Source organism: Mustela nigripes, chromosome 5 (genome assembly GCF_022355385.1).
Source record: "Mustela nigripes isolate SB6536 chromosome 5, MUSNIG.SB6536, whole genome shotgun sequence".
In the NCBI taxonomy this organism is placed as follows: domain Eukaryota; kingdom Metazoa; phylum Chordata; class Mammalia; order Carnivora; family Mustelidae; genus Mustela; species Mustela nigripes.
In genome coordinates this window covers 107,379,307-107,397,449 of record NC_081561.1, presented here as the reverse complement: position 1 = coordinate 107,397,449, position 18,143 = coordinate 107,379,307, and the positions used below count along the sequence as shown (strand labels likewise).

General features: G+C 38.3%; 1 protein-coding gene across 1 annotated transcript; it reads right to left on the bottom strand.

Moving 5' to 3' along the window:
• Window positions 1-2,701: 2,701 nt before the first annotated feature.
• Window positions 2,702-13,039, bottom strand: SMIM8 (small integral membrane protein 8). Its single transcript, XM_059399237.1, has 3 exons — window positions 12,960-13,039; window positions 4,862-5,022; window positions 2,702-3,144 (listed from the first exon to the last, which is right to left on the bottom strand). The coding sequence occupies exons 2-3, from the start codon at window positions 4,994-4,996 to the stop codon at window positions 2,986-2,988; spliced, it is 294 nt and encodes a 97-aa protein (XP_059255220.1). The 5' UTR covers window positions 4,997-5,022; window positions 12,960-13,039; the 3' UTR covers window positions 2,702-2,985.
• Window positions 13,040-18,143: the final 5,104 nt, after the last annotated feature.

Genomic DNA, 18,143 nt, shown 5'->3' with positions numbered 1-18,143 from the left:
TGGCTCTGTGGGTTAAAGCCTCTGCCTTTGGCTCAGGTCATGATCCCGGGGTCCTGGGATGGAGCCCCGAATCGGGCCTCTGCTCAGTGGGGAGCCTGCTTCCTCTTCTCTCTCTGCCTGCCTCTCTGCCTACTTGTGATCTCTGTCTGTCAAATAAATAAATAAGATCTTTAAAAAAAAAAAAAAGAAAGAAAGAAAATGCAACTTTGTAAGTTTTTTAAAAAAATGGTTTATTTAAAGAATTGATTTCTTTTAGGCCAGCAAAGGAGAGAACTTAATTTTTTTTCAGGTTATCTATAAATATGACATTTTGGTGTCATGAAGGTAAGATGGGGAAACATCACCGTATCTTAAAAGAAAAATTACTTTCCTTTAGTCAGCACTCAAAATTAATAAGCCTGGTTTTTAAAATCACATAGTTAAGTAATTTGTTGTGCTTGTTTTAAAATGGAGAGTCCTGCATCCAAGAACCACCTCCATGCCTGAAAACCCAGGAAAAGATTGGTCACCCTGTGGAGGATAAGGCTACAAACCAATAAATAACAACACTGTTTATTCAGAAAATGGCTTGAAGACCAATTTATCAACTGAACAGCTTGCTCCTCTGGACAAATAGCTCTTCTATCACAACAGACTACTTCCCTGGGCAAAAAAATCACTTACTACTTATTAATAGTTTACTTACGAAGACTCGCTTCAAGACCTAACCTATTATGTTACTGAGTTTGCCAATCTCAACCAGATTCCCACACTGAAAGACCTTCCTTTTACGTGAACCCTGATTCCAAAATGCTGTGCATCTCATGCCCAGACCATCCCCTTCTTAGACACAACTGACTGTGTCAAAGTGGCATTTTCCCTTAGGGAATGAATGAGAATATCAATACACAGCCAGGCAGCCTTTGACACTGTGCGTACACATAGCCTGTGCTATGTATAACTTGTAACCACACTGTAAAAAAGTATCGTAGTTAGGTTACTTGTTCCTAAAACTCAGTGTGACTGTTCCCTCCCTTTATTTTTCATAGCTGTGCACCTTACTGAATCCACTGTATAAATGTCAACAAATATTTCATTATAGCCTCATAACCAACCTGCAAGATAGGGATTATCTACGAGAGAATAACCCAATGCAATTGGAGTTTTTCCTTGGGAAAAACAAGTATATTATACTGAGGTATGATGTTTTTATTTGATTACAACCAAATGTTATCCATTCTAGCTTTTGTAAATCAATGTTACAACGATATTATAAACATAAAATCAAATTTTCATATGTTTATTTCCCAATAACCAAAAGCAATGACACAATCCTATTTAATATAGGATCCCTAACATCCTTATAAGGAAACAGACTCAGAGGCTAAGTGTACAGTCTAAGGCACACAACTGGTCAGTGCAGAAGCTAGATTTTAACACATGTTCTTCTCATGCCAAACCCTCACCCCTGAAAGACAAGTAACCTTGATAAGAAGAGCTGATAAAAGTCTATATAGCAGAAATGACACATGAGAATATGTATGTATTCACATACATAGATGTCAGATGGCTTAAGGTTGCTCTGTGCATTTTCCACTGCACTTTGCTGCTGCGTTGGTCTCTTGAGAATTCACCTAACTACTATCTCCCCACCAAATATCAACTTATTTTGTTGAATAACAGAGGAATTCTAAAAGATGATGGTATGACATTACATGCATAAGCTGAAAATAGAAAAATTCTAGCTTAACAGCCTAAGTACAGAGGGAAACCAAAAGCAAAAGATAATACTTTAAATTAAAAGGCATTTTATACCACTTAAGTGCATTTTAAACTGATGAAGTATACTATATAGAGAGACATAGCAAAGAAATACTTAGGGCTCAGGAATAAAGACTTGATTTAGTTGCACATAGGTAACTAGTTAAGCTCTTTAATATCTATAAATAAGACATAATTGCACTTTCACATATCTTACAAAACTACAATAAAGTAGTTATTTGTCATCATAGTAGCTTATACTATACTCTGTCAATGCAGTTATTGTTACTTGGTAATAAGAAGTGAAAAAAAATTTCATAAGTGAGATTTATTACTGACCCCCCAATTACAGGGATTTGGAAAATAGGGTAAAACTCTATAAATGAAACATGTCCAAAACCCTTGTCAGAAAAATTTAAATTATATAAGGTAAACCCAGGAGAGTAAGACTTTCTCTTCTTATCTGTTGAATAGTTCTAGTTTTAAAATAACCATAAGAAAATTTGGTTTTATGTTTATAGTATCATTGTAACATTAATTTATAAAAACTAAAATAGGTAACATTTGGTTGTAATCAAATAAAAACATATCCCAGTTTATTATACTTTCTTTTTCAAAGAAAAACTCCAATTTCATTGAATTATTCTCCCATTTACTCATGTTAGTAGTAATGGGACTACCTTTTCAAAAGAAATAAAATTCTGTAACAAAAATAGCTGAAATAGAATGCCAAAATATTTGAGTCATCTCTGACTCTGTAAAAATTACCTGTCTTGAATGTGGACTACAGGCTTTACAATTACTTACAATCTTTCTTTCTTTTTTTCTTCCTTTTTCATAAATACAGACAAGTTCTGTGCCAGGAAGAAAATGATCACTGCCTTTGCAAATAGCAAAACAAAACCCTCACAGCAGTTGCAAATACACAATTTACCTCAAAATATTAAAAATACTCTGCAAATCTGACAGCACTGGGTACTTTTATTATACAGAACTTAATAATTAACAAAACGACTTCCATTCTCCTGGCACTTTGACACGAGGACTTAATAAAAGAACAATATTGAGAAGCTCCCTCTATGGAAAAAGAATGAGGTAAGGAATACAGCCTCAAGGCCTGGCTGCAACTGTTACCTTCTTTCCTCATCAACACGTTCTAGAACAAGCTGATACTATGCACTCACAGTCTTTCCTTCAAAGATTTCAGAGCCTTTTATGAAGTTCCATCTGCAGTATCCAGCACTATTAATCCCATTTAGATGTTCTCCTCCTCATGTAACTGTGTCCCTCACTATCAATAGCTTCAAATAGGTCCTTTTTATTCTCTTGTGTTGCATGTAGATAACCAATATACGCCACGCAAAGTGAAAGGGTTATCAATCCGAAAGCCATTACAGGTTTGTTCTGCCAAAGAAAAAAAATGATAAATCCTCATTAATTAAGATTAATAATTTGAGGAGACCTAAATCTGTTGCACTTTCCTCTTGACACACCAAGTCTATTACCACACTAGCACTGCTATGGGCTTTTCCCTTATAACAATTTACCCAGTTCCTTATCCAATCAATTTAGCTCCTGATAATTCAGAGATTAGAAAAGACTCTTGCTCTCCTCTCCCGTTCTTCTCCTGTGTACAGCCTGATCTCAGGCCTCCACCTTCAGGATGGTGGTGTCTGGGAGATAGGCTGGGGAAATGAAGCACAGAAATGAGTCTGGTGCTCAGAGTTTTCACTGTTATCTGGGTGACAAGAAGAAGTTGTTTAACATGCCTCAACCCAAGCTTCCCACTGGCAAACCTTCAATTACTTAATCTTGTTAGGAAGTGAGGAATGAAGTATATATGCTATTCTTCTTGCCTAAGTTCATGGATAACTAACAAAAAGCCCTTCATTTTCACATCATATATTAAGTACAGCAAAAATGACAATGTATACACTCTTCTCTGGGAACCTACTCTATAACCTCAAGAAATTTAGTGATTGGGGCAGATACTATGCTGTTATAATAATCTTGATTAACTGCTGAAAAATCCAAGACCCTAAGAGACAAAGCGATGTAACTTTGAAATTGGAAAAAAAAAAAAAAATAGGAAAAGATGTTCACAACTCCACAGAAATGTTTTGTCCTGTCAAGAGTATAACTCAAATCTTCCTTTTTGTGTTCACACTCAACAAATTAATGTTTCTTAGGGTCAGCGTGAGTGCACAGTAGTGATACAAGTTTAAATTAGTATTCTCTGCTTCTGTCACATCTGTTGTATTACTATTTCAAATCTTAATCATCAAAAGAAAAAGGTCAAACTTTTCCACTTGGATGGACACATAAGAAGAGCCCTAAGCTCAAAGGGGTTTAAATCTACAACTCTTGAAATACACTTGGCAATTAAAACAACACATTTGTTCAAAGGTTTTACAAAATTCTACCTTGACTTAATGATCTGATTGTTAAACTGACCTATTTAACTTTAAAACAGTTTACACTGGCAACTATGTTATTAATATTCTAACAAAATTCAATATATTTAAGTATATTATATAATATTTGATTTCATTTACATTTTTTCTATTTATATTTATTTTTACATAAATTTCTATTTATGTAAAAATAAAACTGGTCAAATATATTCAGTAATTTGCAACAAGAATATAAATGATTAGCTAACTCCCTTACATTGTATGTTTAAAACTTTTCATGATATTTGCAATATCTCTTAAGTAAAAATAATACAGTTAAAGCTGGGATTGTAGAAAGAATGATCAGATATTCATTTTGTTTTGTTTCAATGGAAGATCTTATTTACTCAATAATGCCTGATCAAACAAATATTTCTTTAGTGCAAAAAATATTTCAAATTAGTGCAACCATTAAAATAAAATTTTAGATAGGAATTTGAGAAGTTGATCTATTAATGTGCAACTATATTGTTAAAGCTCTCAAATACCCTTAAAATAGTTTTATATGTATATTTAGAGAAACAGTATTTAAAGTTTTCCTTCCACCTGCTTTTATTCAGTGAGCTCTTACTAGTCAACACAGAATTTTCATGATAAAATGAAAACTTCCTATTTCTGATAGCCTAGTTAAACTGAACATAATGACTTATCCTGGATATATTTCTTACAGGTTTAATGAAGAGCTCTGGATTCACAGCTCGAAATAAGGTTGTTGTACGGACCCCTCTGAACCCTGGGTTTCTAAAGTCTTTCTCTTTGGATGGTTCCTCTTTAAAGCCAGGAGACTCCGGTGCTGAAGACATCTTCTTGACTAATGAGGATTTATTACCTAAAAATAAGAAAGAGACCTTTTTTTTTTTCCCCTTCATGACCATTTTTTTATAATGTTCTTTAAAAAATCATTCTGTACTCATTCATTTTCTTGAATCCCAGTCCAGTTATATACAAAGTGATTGCCAATTATTTTATTACTTTGTGTAACATGTACTCTGTAAACAGTACTTTAAATTTTGTTTGGTAAAACAGTTATTTAATATTCCATCTCTTAGAACAAACCGGTGAAACGGGCAAAAGTTGTTTTACTACTTTCACAGAAGCCTTGGTCTGAGCCACCTTGTACTTGTTATATGAAAGGGGTACTAAGGGAAGGAGGGGGCAGGGAGTAATTCATACCCTTCATTTCCTCCCATTTTCACTACTGCTCACCTTGAAACAGCTGGAGGGCTGCTAGCATTCCTCAGTTTCTCCCACAGCTTCCCCCTGGCCCGTGCTCAGCATCTGCTGGCCTACCCAAGCATGAGTACCAAGCAGTAAGGGCAGGTAGTTACTTTCACTCCTCATTGTGTGTCAGCGACTCTCTGGGAAGGACTGCTCTGCCATCTTCTCATCTGAATATCCTTTTCTCCTCTTAATCACTCTAACTCTCTGTGTCTTTTGGCTTCCAGTTCTCCCAGCTGGAGTGTCAACATTTTGTGAATACTCTCTTCTAGATACCATTAGGCAAAAGCTTATTCTTATCATTCCTGCCATCTAATGCTGGGGAGGGGTGAGGGAGAGTTGGGAGGGAAAAGGTAGCCAAGAGAGCTTCCAAAGGCTGAAATTATGACAATATGAATAAAATTCTCTGGGGAAATGCTGTAACCCTTCCATATGGTAAATGTTATAAAACAAGAGTCAAACATTCACATTTAAACGCTCTTTGGGGCTTTGTTCAATTAAGGATTCTTCAAGTCTTCAATTTTATTGACTTTATAAAAGCAATATTTTTGTACCTTTATTAATTGTGGAGAAAATTAGGAGTTCAGTTTTTTTCTATTTTCTTTAAAAAAAAAAAAGATTTTATTTGAGAGAGAGAGAGAGCATGAGTAGGAGAGAGGCAGAGGGAGAAGAAGACTCTCCATTGAGCAGGGAGCAGGACAAGGGGCTCGATCCCAGAACCCTAAGATGATGACCTGAAGCGAAGGCAGATGCTTAAGCAACTGAGCCACCCAGGCACTCCAGGAGTTGTTTTTTTTTTTTTTTTCCCCCAAAACTGTTTTTTGTTGAAGTGATTACTTCATCTATACCACTTAGTTGGATAAACACCTTGTCAGAAACACTTACTTGAAGGGAAAGTATTCTCAATGCTCCCTATACTTGCCAGGGCTTCTGAAATGTTCACTGTTCTCTGTTCCATCATCCACCAGAGGTTATGGTTGTCACTGTCATTATCAACATCATCATCATCATCACTTTCTGGCTCCAGTCTGACATTAGTTAGCACTCCTATAGCAACTTTTGGATTTGCTCACTCTTGGAAAATAGTTCATCTACTATCTCTAGCCACAAAGCCTTTAAAATCAAACTGGTTTGGGAGACTAAGAGAGTTGGCAATTAAGTACCAGAGTATTTCAAATACCACGCTTGGTTTGCAGTCTTCCAGGTTGACCTCAGGGGTTCCATAGCAATCATACCTGCTTTCAGCCAAAATTTCACTATGTGGATGGCTTCTGCAGACCATCAGATCTCAGCAATCACATTTTCTATATTCTCTTCACCACTTAAATTTAGAAAGAGTTGTTTCAGCAGTGTGCTTTCACTGTGAAAAGTATACCCCCATCTAATAGCTTTAGAATAGCTCCATGCAATTCAACGGGAAAAACTCAACACATGCCTGATCCAAGCATAGGAGTGTGTTATAGGCAGAGCAACTGTCTACCAGCAGGAGGATATGGCATTTTGCTCCTTCCATTCTCTTGCCAGCGTTTCCTGGACATTCATTAAATAAACCTCTCATCCTTCAGATGCGTGTACTGGCTTTGTAATCACAGGGGAGCAAATGAGCATTTCTGAAGCACTGAGGATAAACCAACTTGCCAATGACAAGTAGTCTCACGTTTCTGTCCAAGATGTGTTACAGCAGAATACAGCAATCATCTAGCTTCGTTTACCTCTTCTGCAAGAATACAGCAATCATCTAGCTTTGTTTACTTCTTCTGCAAAGGACTTTGCAGACCTTGGCCATGAGGTATATGACGTAGCAACTCAAAGAACACAATTCATCAGCATTTCAAACATCATTCAAACTGTAACTAACAATTTTTTTTTAATTTCCCCTGTATGCAAGTTACTGATTTTCTCCACTGGGACACTGTTTTTTGTTTTGTTTTGTTTTTCCCACTACAGACAACTTAGAAACAATTCCTTAAGGTGCCTGAAATTTGTTCAGCCAGAATACACTTGCTTGAAACTCATCATGCCCAAGGCTGGCAAAAAATACACTGCTTTCTGCTGACCCAGAGGTCTACTTATGAGCCTATGTCCTGCACTAACTTTAAAAAAAATTTTTAAGCTTATTTATTTTAAGTAATTTTAAGTAATCTCTATACCCAATATGGGGCTCAAACTTCCAACCCTAAGATCAAGAGTTGCCTGCTCTTCTATCTGAGCCAGCTGGGTGCCCCATCCTGAACTAACTTCTTGATATCACACAAAAATAGCTTTAATAGGGGGGGGGGGCCCTGGGTGGCTCAGTGGGTTAAGCCTCTGCCTTTGGCTAGGGTCGTGATCCCAGGGTCCTGGGATGGAGCCCCGCGTCGGGCTCCCTGCTCAGTGGGGAGCCTGCTTCCCTTCCTCTCTCTCTGCCTGCCTCTCTGCCTACTTGTGATCTCTTGTCTGTCAAATAAATAAATAAAATCTTAAAAAAAAAGAAAAATAGCTTTAGTAGGGACCTGGCATTTGCTTCTGCTTTAGGTCCAGAATCCCTTTTATATAATCTATTGATTTATATAATCTACTGAACAATACTTTTAACTTCCTCTTCATCTACGGCCTAATCTTTCCCAAATGTCAACAAAATGGGGAAGGGATGGTAAATTCCTTTGTGGCTACTCCTTTCTTATGGCAACAACCTACTCCTATTGCTTTGATTTCATTCTATGAAAACCGCTGGTATTTCATCTTTCTCTCTCAGCCATGAGAACAGGGTAGATGGAATGTACCACTAATGCATTTGGAATTTAAGTGACAAATGCTGATCACCAGATGCCTAAGCTAAGTTCCAGTAATGTTTCGACTTAAGTTAATAACATTATTAACTGTAACACTGGGAAAGAAAATTTAAAAAGAAGCAATCATTTAAGTGGAAGCAATATTATAGAATATAAATCAGCTCTGCCCATTAAAAGAAATGTGAGGCAGGAAATAGTTAACACAACAGCCACTTTAAGACTAAATCACAGCCTGAGTATACTGATAATTGAAACTGGGGCATTAGATAAAAATACTAGGAAGGCCTGAAAAGGCAAATACACAAAGGTCATTCATTCATTCATTCTAACTATAAACTGACAAAGTGGCATTTTCCTTCAATTATTGAGAAACTGCTGCATGTAATTAAAACAAAGATATCTAGCAGACTATGGTTTAAAATTGTTCACTGGGAAGAAAAACAAGGTAATGGGGAAAGTGGGTACAGAGGGCACATACTGTAAAGCACAGAAAGGTCCTCAGACCACCGTTAATCATTCTGTGATTACATTCTGTGCTGATAAAATTTGCCAAGAATTGAGGATGGTTAATGCAATCCTTACCTCAAATCCAAAAACAAGAGAGGGAGAAAGAGACATTTCACTATTTTACAATCAAAGGATTGCAAAAAAATTTTTTAAATCAAATCAAAGGGATCTTCAATGTTGAAATTCAACCTATATTGAAATGTCTGTAAAAAGTATGGATTAAGAGTGTTCTAACATGGGACGCCTGGGTGGCTCAGTGGGTTAAAGCCTCTGCCTTCGGCTTAGGTCATGATCCCAGGGTCTTGGGATCAAGTCCTGAATTGGGCTCTCTGCTCAGCAGGGAGCCTGCTTCCCCCACTCTCTCTGCCTACCTCTCTGCCTACTTATGATCTCTCTTGCTCTCTCTGTCAAATACATAAATAAGTAAAATTTTTTTTAAAAAGAGGGTTCTAACATGAATTGTAATGACTTAATTTTTTTTTTTTTTTTTTTTTTTTTTTAAGTAGGCTCCTTCCCAGGAGGAAGCCCAATGCAAGGAGCCCAACCTCCAATGTGGGAAGCCCAACTCGGGGCTTGAACTCATATCCCTGAGATCAAGACCTGAGCTGAGATCAAGAATTGAACATATAATTGACATATAAAGCATCCCTGTAATGACTTAATTTTATTTGCAAGATTCCTTGGTCTCCTCTTTTCCTTAGCAGAACCTATGTTTTCTTTGTAATGAATGAAGGAAGTAAATAATCAAGACAGTCCTTATTATACTGCTATCTCCAGACATCCATATTCACCTTAATAATACACTATTTATTATAAACTTTTTACCAGAAATGACAAAGAACACCTGAACTGGAAGCTAGCAGAAATGTTTATTAAAGGGACAATTACAAATTAAGGGATTACCTATCATACTATATTTTAAAAGATTTCATGTACCACAATTTCCATCATTTGTGGATGGAAAGTATACTTTCTGCGAAGTATATAAGTAACATTTTCCATTACATATGTCTTTTACCAGATATGGCATAAGACAGTTCAATTTTATTGCTGCTTTCTTTTTTTTTTTAAGATTTTATTTATTTGAGAGAGAGAGAAGGGGCGGGAGGAGGATCAGGAGAGGCACAAAGAGACTCCTTACTGAACATAGAGCCTGACTCAGGGTTCAGTCTCACAACCCCGAGATCATGACCTGAGCTGAAATCAAGAGTCGGATGTTCAACTGATTAAGACACCCATGTGCCCCTACTGCTGCATGTCACAGTCACAGTCACTGGGAGGTTATAGCAGTTCTCCCCCAAATTGCATGAATTTGTTTATATAATCTATTGAACAAAGAAATCTTAACATCATTCTATACTTTAAATAAAAAAATATAGATTACTGAGTACAAAAAGGGCTTTTGTAGTCAAAAATTTGTTCCATATGGGCACCTGCGTGGCTCAAGCATTAAGTGACTGCCTTCGGCTCAGGTCATGATCCCAGGGTCCTGAGATTGAGCCCCGCATGGGGCTCCTTGCTCAGTGGGAAGCCTGCTTCTTCCTCTCCCATTCCCCCCTGCTTGTGTTCCCTCTCTTGCTGTTCACTGTGTCTCTCTGTCAAATAAATATTAAGAAAAAAAATTGTGTTATACACAACTATAAGAAACAATACAACAAAAAACCTTTTCCTGTAGAAAGTTCTTTTGAATCTCTTCACATGCCTGGCCCACAGAGCTACAGATATATGGCTGGAGCAGAAATTCAACTTGTGTTGGTTGTCTAAGTAAAGTACATAGAGTGCAAAAACTTAGTTGTTTGTTCACAGATGTGTTCACTGTCAAAACTTTTGGGGAAAACAAATATCTCCACCAAAAGTAAACTTTTAATCTAGAAGTAAAGCTATTTTCAAGTGCAGAGCTAATGTAAATTCCACTTTTAAAAGCCACAGAACTAATCATAAATTCAAAGCAGAGCAATAATCTGACATCACCGCTCAAATGCACTGTACCTTAGACAAAAACATCTATTTAACATCTAGCACACTTCCCTTAGAACTTCCGATCCTCCCATTACTTTGTCCAACTTCTCCCCTCACTCTTTGTTCACCACTGTAAGTAGCAAGCACTTAAACTTGTTTGCATATGATACTGATCAATCTCGACTTACACTTGCTTTCAAGATAGGTTTACTTTTAAGCTAGGGAAAAAAAGTCATTTATTGTGTTAAAAAGACACACACACAGTCTGGCAGGGATGACCGAAACCTGGCACTGCACTGCTGCTGGTGAAGCAATTTGGTGATTAGCCTGTGTGTGGGCCCACTTGCAAAATACTCAATAAATTAGGTATCTAAGGGGCCATCCCTGGCGGGTGCAATCTATCCAGCAGCCCCTACTTGTATTTCTTCATTTTTTCCATCACTCATTTCTTGTTCCCCTACTGACAAATGATATGAAAATGCCGTTTATATGTCTTTTAAAAACAGAGTAAGATTTTTCATACCTACCCATAAATAAAAAGGATCTAAATTCAGCTGCATTTACTTCATATGTCCCTCCCTGGTAAAAAGTTCATCTTTTTCTTCTGCCCATCCTCTTGTGAAGGAAATACGTGATTGGAAAAGAAAGCAGCAGAGAGACAGGATGCTGCCTCACACAGCTTCATGAGTGTCATCCACACCTCAAAGTGTGAGTGAGAATGGTGCCCTCCTGGAACTAATGCACAATGCGTGAGCCTGTACAACATAGTCCTAGACAGTCAGAACTGGTCATTTTTGGATGATTTTCCCTCCCTTACTAAATTTTTTGCTCAGGCAGATGATCAGAGTGTATTTGGCAACTGATATTGAACAATTCACTGGTATGACTATATTATGTTGTACATGGAAATTAGACCAAGATAAAAAGACTATGAGTTACTTTAGGGAAAAATTTCATCTTCAGATGTTCATTTTTGAAATCAGCATCTCAACAGAAGATGTCAAAACAAAACCATCAGAATTATAGAATGTTAGTGAGAATGAACCTTAGCAATAATCAAAGCCCCCCCCCCCCTTTTTTTAAGATTTAAAGAATTCTAAAATAGACAAACTATTTTAGTGGAGATATAAAATACACTTGTTATTTTAGTTTCACATACCACACTATCTTAATATTTAAGAAAATCATTTGCAGTCAGGGTCAGAGCACTTCAAAAAGAATTTAAATTAGAATAAACAAGTTTGGGATAGACTCAGACGGCTTTGTGTTTTCAAGGGATTCGGCATAGCCTCAAATTCCTTCCAGTCTTGCTATGTGTAAGCTGGAGGTCTTGGAAGAGGTGACAACAACCTCTGCAGGCTTCAGTTTCCACCTGAAAGGGTACTGTTATCTATTGCACAGAACAGCTGTGTAGATTAAGTGAAATAACACTTTTTAAAGGATGTAAGAGATGTTCAATAAATGACAGCTATTGTCATGCTTACCACCTAGTCCAATTCCCTTTTTTAAACACAGAAACCTAGACCCAAAGAGACTGGTCTTTGCCAATGAGAGTGAGATAACCCAGGTCTCTCAATTTCCAGCCCACCCCTATTCCACTTCACCCCCAATGGTACTCTTTATCACCAGAATTACAAAACATAAAATTATAATCATTTAAGTTTTTTTAAATGGATTCTGTATTTGTTGTTTTGATGTTTAAAAAAAAAAAGTTTAAAAAAGTGCCTTTCCATCTCTTGAATTTACTGTACCTGAGTAAGGGAGAAGGGTTTTCCCAACGGCTGTTACAATCTGAGGTAGTGGTGCATACTACTTCCCTCCCCATACGGTGGTATCTACACCACAGCTGGCTATTACTCAGAGACAGATGCATCTGAAGCCTCCAGAAAAAAAAGAAACTGCGCGGGGGAACTGCAAGGGGGAACACGTGACTGAAGGAAAGAGGCACTTCAGGTGAAAACAATCACAACACCTCTTCCCTCTGAAGAGCAGCCTGGTGAGCTGGGACAACCAAGAAACTGGCCAGGAAGTGGGAGGGTTCCTGACGTGAGGCGGCGCAGGACCAGCGCCGGGATCTTGGCATGTGAAGGCCGGGAAATGGGCTCTATGAGGTCAGGGATCCCAAAGACGGGTCAGGGCGTCCACAGAGTAGCGACGGTTCGGGGAGCTGGAGAGAACGCCGTCAGGCCCGACGCACCTGGAAGCGAGGCCCACAGGGCGGCCCCCTGGACAACGCCAGGGACCGGACAGTGGGGGTAGGGGGAAGGGCACCCTGTTCCCCCGCCGTCGCCCATCACCCGCCGCCCCTCACCTGCTGCGAGGTCACCCACCCTGCGCGTCCTCTCAGCTCCGCCTCCTCGCCGCGTGCAGGACAGAGCCGCCCAGAGCGCCCATCAGGTTCATTGCCACAGCGGCCCCTACAGCGTGGAGGCCGCAAACGCAGGGGCGGGTGCGTTGCTGGCCTCAGGCCTCTGACCGCTCCTCTAGCTCCCAGGTGGTGGCGCCGCCCACGGATTCAGCTGTTGGGAGCTTGCAGGAGGCGTTTTTAGTTTCTCCCTTTACTTTTAGTTTTCAGCCTCCCAGGGTTCGATTTTCGTGTGTCTGTGTTTTGTAGAAATACAAGGAGACAACATCTAGACATTTATGTACATATGTATTTATCTACATAAATACATACTGTATTTATGTATTAAATACATAAAAATGTATTTAATGGAAGGGAAAAGCATTCTGAGACGGGAAAGAAGGCTATCCTCCAGCCTGGATTTTAGAAGCACAGTGGTTCAAATATACAGTTAATACTCTGTCATTCTCTTAGTGTCTTGACATTCCAAGATGCAAGGTGTGTGTAGCCATGGTTGTGATAAAAATAGATAGGGTTGCTGGTTTGTACATACTTTCTTGATGTTAAAGTTTCTTGGTATGCCAGTTGCATTAAAAAAAAAAAAAATAGGGGTCCCCAGGTGGTTCAATTGGTTGAGGGTCTGATTCTTGATTGCAGCCCAAGTCTCGATCTCAGGGTCCTAGTTCAAGCCCCATGTTGGACTCCACATTGGGTCTGGAACCTACTTTAAAAAATGATAATAATTTTTAAAAATGATAAAACAAACCAAATAGAATAGCGGGTGCCCAGATTTGGACATGAATTTGTGTAAAGTTTGGGGAAATGAATTTTGAATTTAAAACTCGTTCATTCAAGCCAAATTAACTTTGTATTTGACTTAAGTTTTAATTTCCAGAAGATCATCAGCATCTGATATTGCTAGACAATTTTCTAACAAATTCAGTTATAACTAAAAAGCTGTTTATGACATGAAAAGGTGCTAATTGTCACTAATTATTGAGGAAGTGCAGATCAAAATCACAATGAGATCACCTCACACCTGTTAGAATGGCTAGAGGTACATGTTGACAAGGATGTGAACAAAAAGGAATGCTTCTGCACTGTTGGTGAGAATATAAATTGGTGAAGCCAGTATGGAAAACAGTATGGAGATTCCCCAAAAATCTAATAATAGAAATACCATATGATCCAGCAATTCCACTTCTGGACATATATCCAAACTAAATGAAATTACTATCTCAAAAAGAGATCTGCACCCTGTAATGTTCATTTGCAGCATTTTTATAATAGCCAAAATATGGAAACAGCCTAAGTGTCTGTCAGTGGGTAAATGGATAAAGAAAATGTGGTATATATATACAATAGATAATGATTCATCCCTAAGAAAGAAATCTTGTTGTTTGTGACAACATGGATGGATCTTGAGGAAATTATGCTAAGTCCTCAAGCATAGTCAGTCAGACAGAGAAAGATAAATACTATATATCAAGTACATGCAGAATCTAAAAAAGACAAATTTGTAGAAATAGTGACTAGAATGCCAGTTACCAGGAATTGAGGGCATAGGAGAAATGGGAAGATATTGGTCAAAGATTACAAACTTCCAGTTAGAAGGTGAGTAATTTCTGAAGATCTAAAGCACAGCATAGTGATTACAGTTAATAATACTGTATTTCATACCTGAAAGTTGCTAAAGGAGTAGTCTTAAATATCACCAAAAAATAATAACTAGTTGATGCTCTGGTGGTTATCATTTGCAATACATATGTATGTTAAATCTAAGACATTGGAATCCTCAAACTTCCACAGTGTTATATGTCATTTATATCTCGGTAAAGCTGGGGCAAAGGGGAAGTCACCCACAAAATCAGGCAAAGGATCTATATACCAAACACAATACCAAACTTCCAGATGATGTTCAGAACTCTCGCAAAGAAAACAAAAAGCTATTTGTGTAATAGCCACAGAACAACAGAGGGTCACAAAATGTTCTTGTGCTACATTATCGGCATACCCGTATTTTCTCCTTATCCCTTGGGGTTCTCCTCCCTAATCAGTAAAATACCAAGTATCACTATGGAAACAAAAGTACCTTTACTGTCACGAATTGTGACAGGTGAAAAAAATATGAACCGTAAGAATGTGGTTTAAAAAAGAGCATAAACTAAAAAGAGGTAAAGACAGTAGAGAAAAGCCTAATGGCCTTGCCAATGTCATGGATATGAAAACGATACAAGGGTTGTGAATAAACACAAGTTCTTTCCATTTTATCATGCTTTTAAGAAATTACTTTGAAGAATGAAGCCGGTCTGAAATCAGCTTTTATAATCATTTTAAATAGATCCTTCAATATTTAATGTTTAACAGGAGATTTGGCATTTGCTAGGATTAGATATTTTATATTTGATGGGATTAGCTGCATAAAACAAAAGTTCATCTGTGTGAAACTGCACTCAAATTTTCAAGATAAATATACTTTCATCAGGAGTTCATCAAGTGTGTCCCATGGACAATACTGGTGGTCTGGGAGCCTTGTCAAAGGAATCCCTGATGTGCTGGTTCTTTTCTTTCCAGACATGAAATAATAGTTGGCTTAAAATATTTAATGAAGAGGGCGCCTGGGTGGCTCAGTGGGTTAAGCCGCTGCCTTCGGCTCAGGTCATGATCTCGGGATCCTGGGATCGAGTCCCGTGTCGGGCTCTCTGCTCAGCAGGGAGCCTGCTTCCCTTCCTCTCTGTCTCTGCCTGCCTCTCCGTCTACTTGTGATTTCTCTCTGTCAAATAAATAAATAAAATCTTTAAAAAAAAATATTTAATGAAGAAATCATACATTAATTTGTTGGTGTTTTATCAAAAGCAGCATTTGTTTTACTGTTGCTGCTGTTGTTTTTATAAAATAAATGCTGGCTTCTTTTCCTTAGCATTAAGCCAAGCCAAAGTAGGTGACATAATTAATGTGGTCCATGGAATATCTGACTCCATTAAATGAATTATTAGCTGACATGCTGGAAAAAAAAATCAAGCATTTGTGGCATAATACAAGAATAATCCCAATTCTCTGCCTCTCCATACCCTCCCATTCACTTCTGTGTCCACTCCCACTCTGATTCTGGGGTTGGTCTTGTATCTTATTTTGGTTAATACGATATTAACAAATATGACACCAGCAGAGGCTGAAAAGACGCTTGAACTGGTGAATATGCCTCAACTAGCCCATCAGAGATGAAAAACACATTGAGCTAAACCAAGTCATCCTCATCATTCCTACTGAGGCCATCCTAGGCCGGCCATTCATCAACTAGACCCCACACAAGTAAGCAAGCCCAGCCAAGATCAGCAAAGCTATCTACCAAGACCAGACAAGCCTGTGGAGATCCGCTGAGCTTAAATAGATGTGTTAGTTGTTGTGTAACTTTATAATGGGTAATTGATATAATGTGGCAATGGATAATTGAAACAATTGCCCTCCACTGCAAATTCCTTGAAATCAAAGAACATTCGATTTGCTTGGGAGCTTCAGGAGTAATCCAGTTTCAGTGGAAACTGCAAGAAGCCCAAATGTTTGCTATTTGTAAAAGCTATACTGTGGTCTACCATCACAGGAATATCTGTTATGGTAAGGAAATGAAATCTATCACATAGTAGGAAACATAAATGAGTTTAAAAATGAGAATGAGGAACTGATATTTATTTACTGTTTTCCTTCTAGATTATATTTTTTTAGCAAAACTGTCTTTGGCACTTTCCATGTCAGGTCATCTTATACTTAATTTTGTCACATTTCCAAACACTAGAAAAAATAATGATTTATTCTATATTAATTTTTCTAAAGTCTCATAATCTCAAAGCAGCTTAAAAAATAAAAAGTAAAGGGGTGCCTGGGTGGCTCAGTGGGTTAAAGCCTCTGCCTTTGGCTCAGGTCATGATCCCAGGGTCCTGGGATCGAGCCCTCCATCAGGCTTTCTGCTCAGCAGGGAGCCTGTTTCCTCCTCTCTCTCTCTCTCTGCTGCTTCTCTGCCTACCTGTGATCTCTGTCAAATAAAATAAATTTAAAAATCTTTAAAAATAAATAAATTAAATAAATAAAAATTTAAAACCTTTGTATTGCATTTTTTTAATTGAGTGAAAGAAGCAGGAGTTCATTACCAGTGCAGTTAGGTTCAGTTTAGTGAAAAAATTCTAGTGCCTTTGTGCATTCGGTGTGACAGCTACTATACTGGACATTGTGAATTCAACTATTAAGATCTATTCTCTGCCCTTGAGGATCTGTAAAGGAGACAAATATAAAAACAGATCATCTCAACAGATCAATAGATTAACATAATGTGATGAGTGATAATGTAACAATGTGCACACGTTTCTTTGGAAGCACAGAAAATGGAATGTAACTTGGCCTGCAAGCGCTGAAGGCTGAGCTAACAGAATCAGAAGCATTAACTAAGGCAAGAATGCTAGAAAGGATGTGTCAGGGCAGGGGAACGAGAATGAACACAGTCTTCAAAGCATGAAGCCATGCAGTGTGATGGGGTGTGTTACATATTCACCAGAGAGTAAATAATCAAATGGAAAATGGGAAGAAATGAGATTGGAAAAACAGATAGGGGCCAGTCCAGTAGGGCTCACATCTTGATGAGGGACTGGTACAGTATTCTGAAAGTCATGGGAAGTTACTGAAACCATTTAAACCTGGAGCTACGTGATCGAATGTATGTTTCACATAGATTTCTCTGAGAACAAGATGGGCTAAAGGGCACAGAACTCAGTAAAAAGCCAGTGCAGTATTCCAGGAAAGAGGGAATGAAGGCCTGGATTAGGACAGTAATAGGAAGTATAGAGAATATGGGATGGATTTTGGTGATACTAGCGAGCAAAACTGGTAAGACCAGTGATAGTTTTGGGTTGGGGTAGAAGGGGTAGGGGGTGAGGGGGAAAAGAAACCTAGGTGAATACAGTGGTGCTCTGCCCAGAATGTCTCCTCTTTGGGGCAACATGGAAGATCTACTGATGACTGCCCCCAGCTGCTCCTTTGCTGGGCATTCTCAGGGCTTCAGGAAACTGTGTCATCCAGTCCTTCAGGGGTCGGTTGCCTGTGACCAATGACTGGCTGATACAGGGTCTGGGTATATGCGTCTGAAGTTCAGGGGGAGTTAAC

Bases quoted from the DNA above. Each gene is read 5' to 3' on its own strand.
- SMIM8 (XM_059399237.1), bottom strand. From the start codon at position 4,996: ATGTCTTCAGCACCGGAGTCTCCTGGCTTTAAAGAGGAACCATCCAAA. The intron at 3,145-4,861 runs GTAAGAAATATA...TTTCTTTGGCAG, and splicing joins CAGAGCTCTTCATTAAACCT to AACAAACCTGTAATGGCTTT.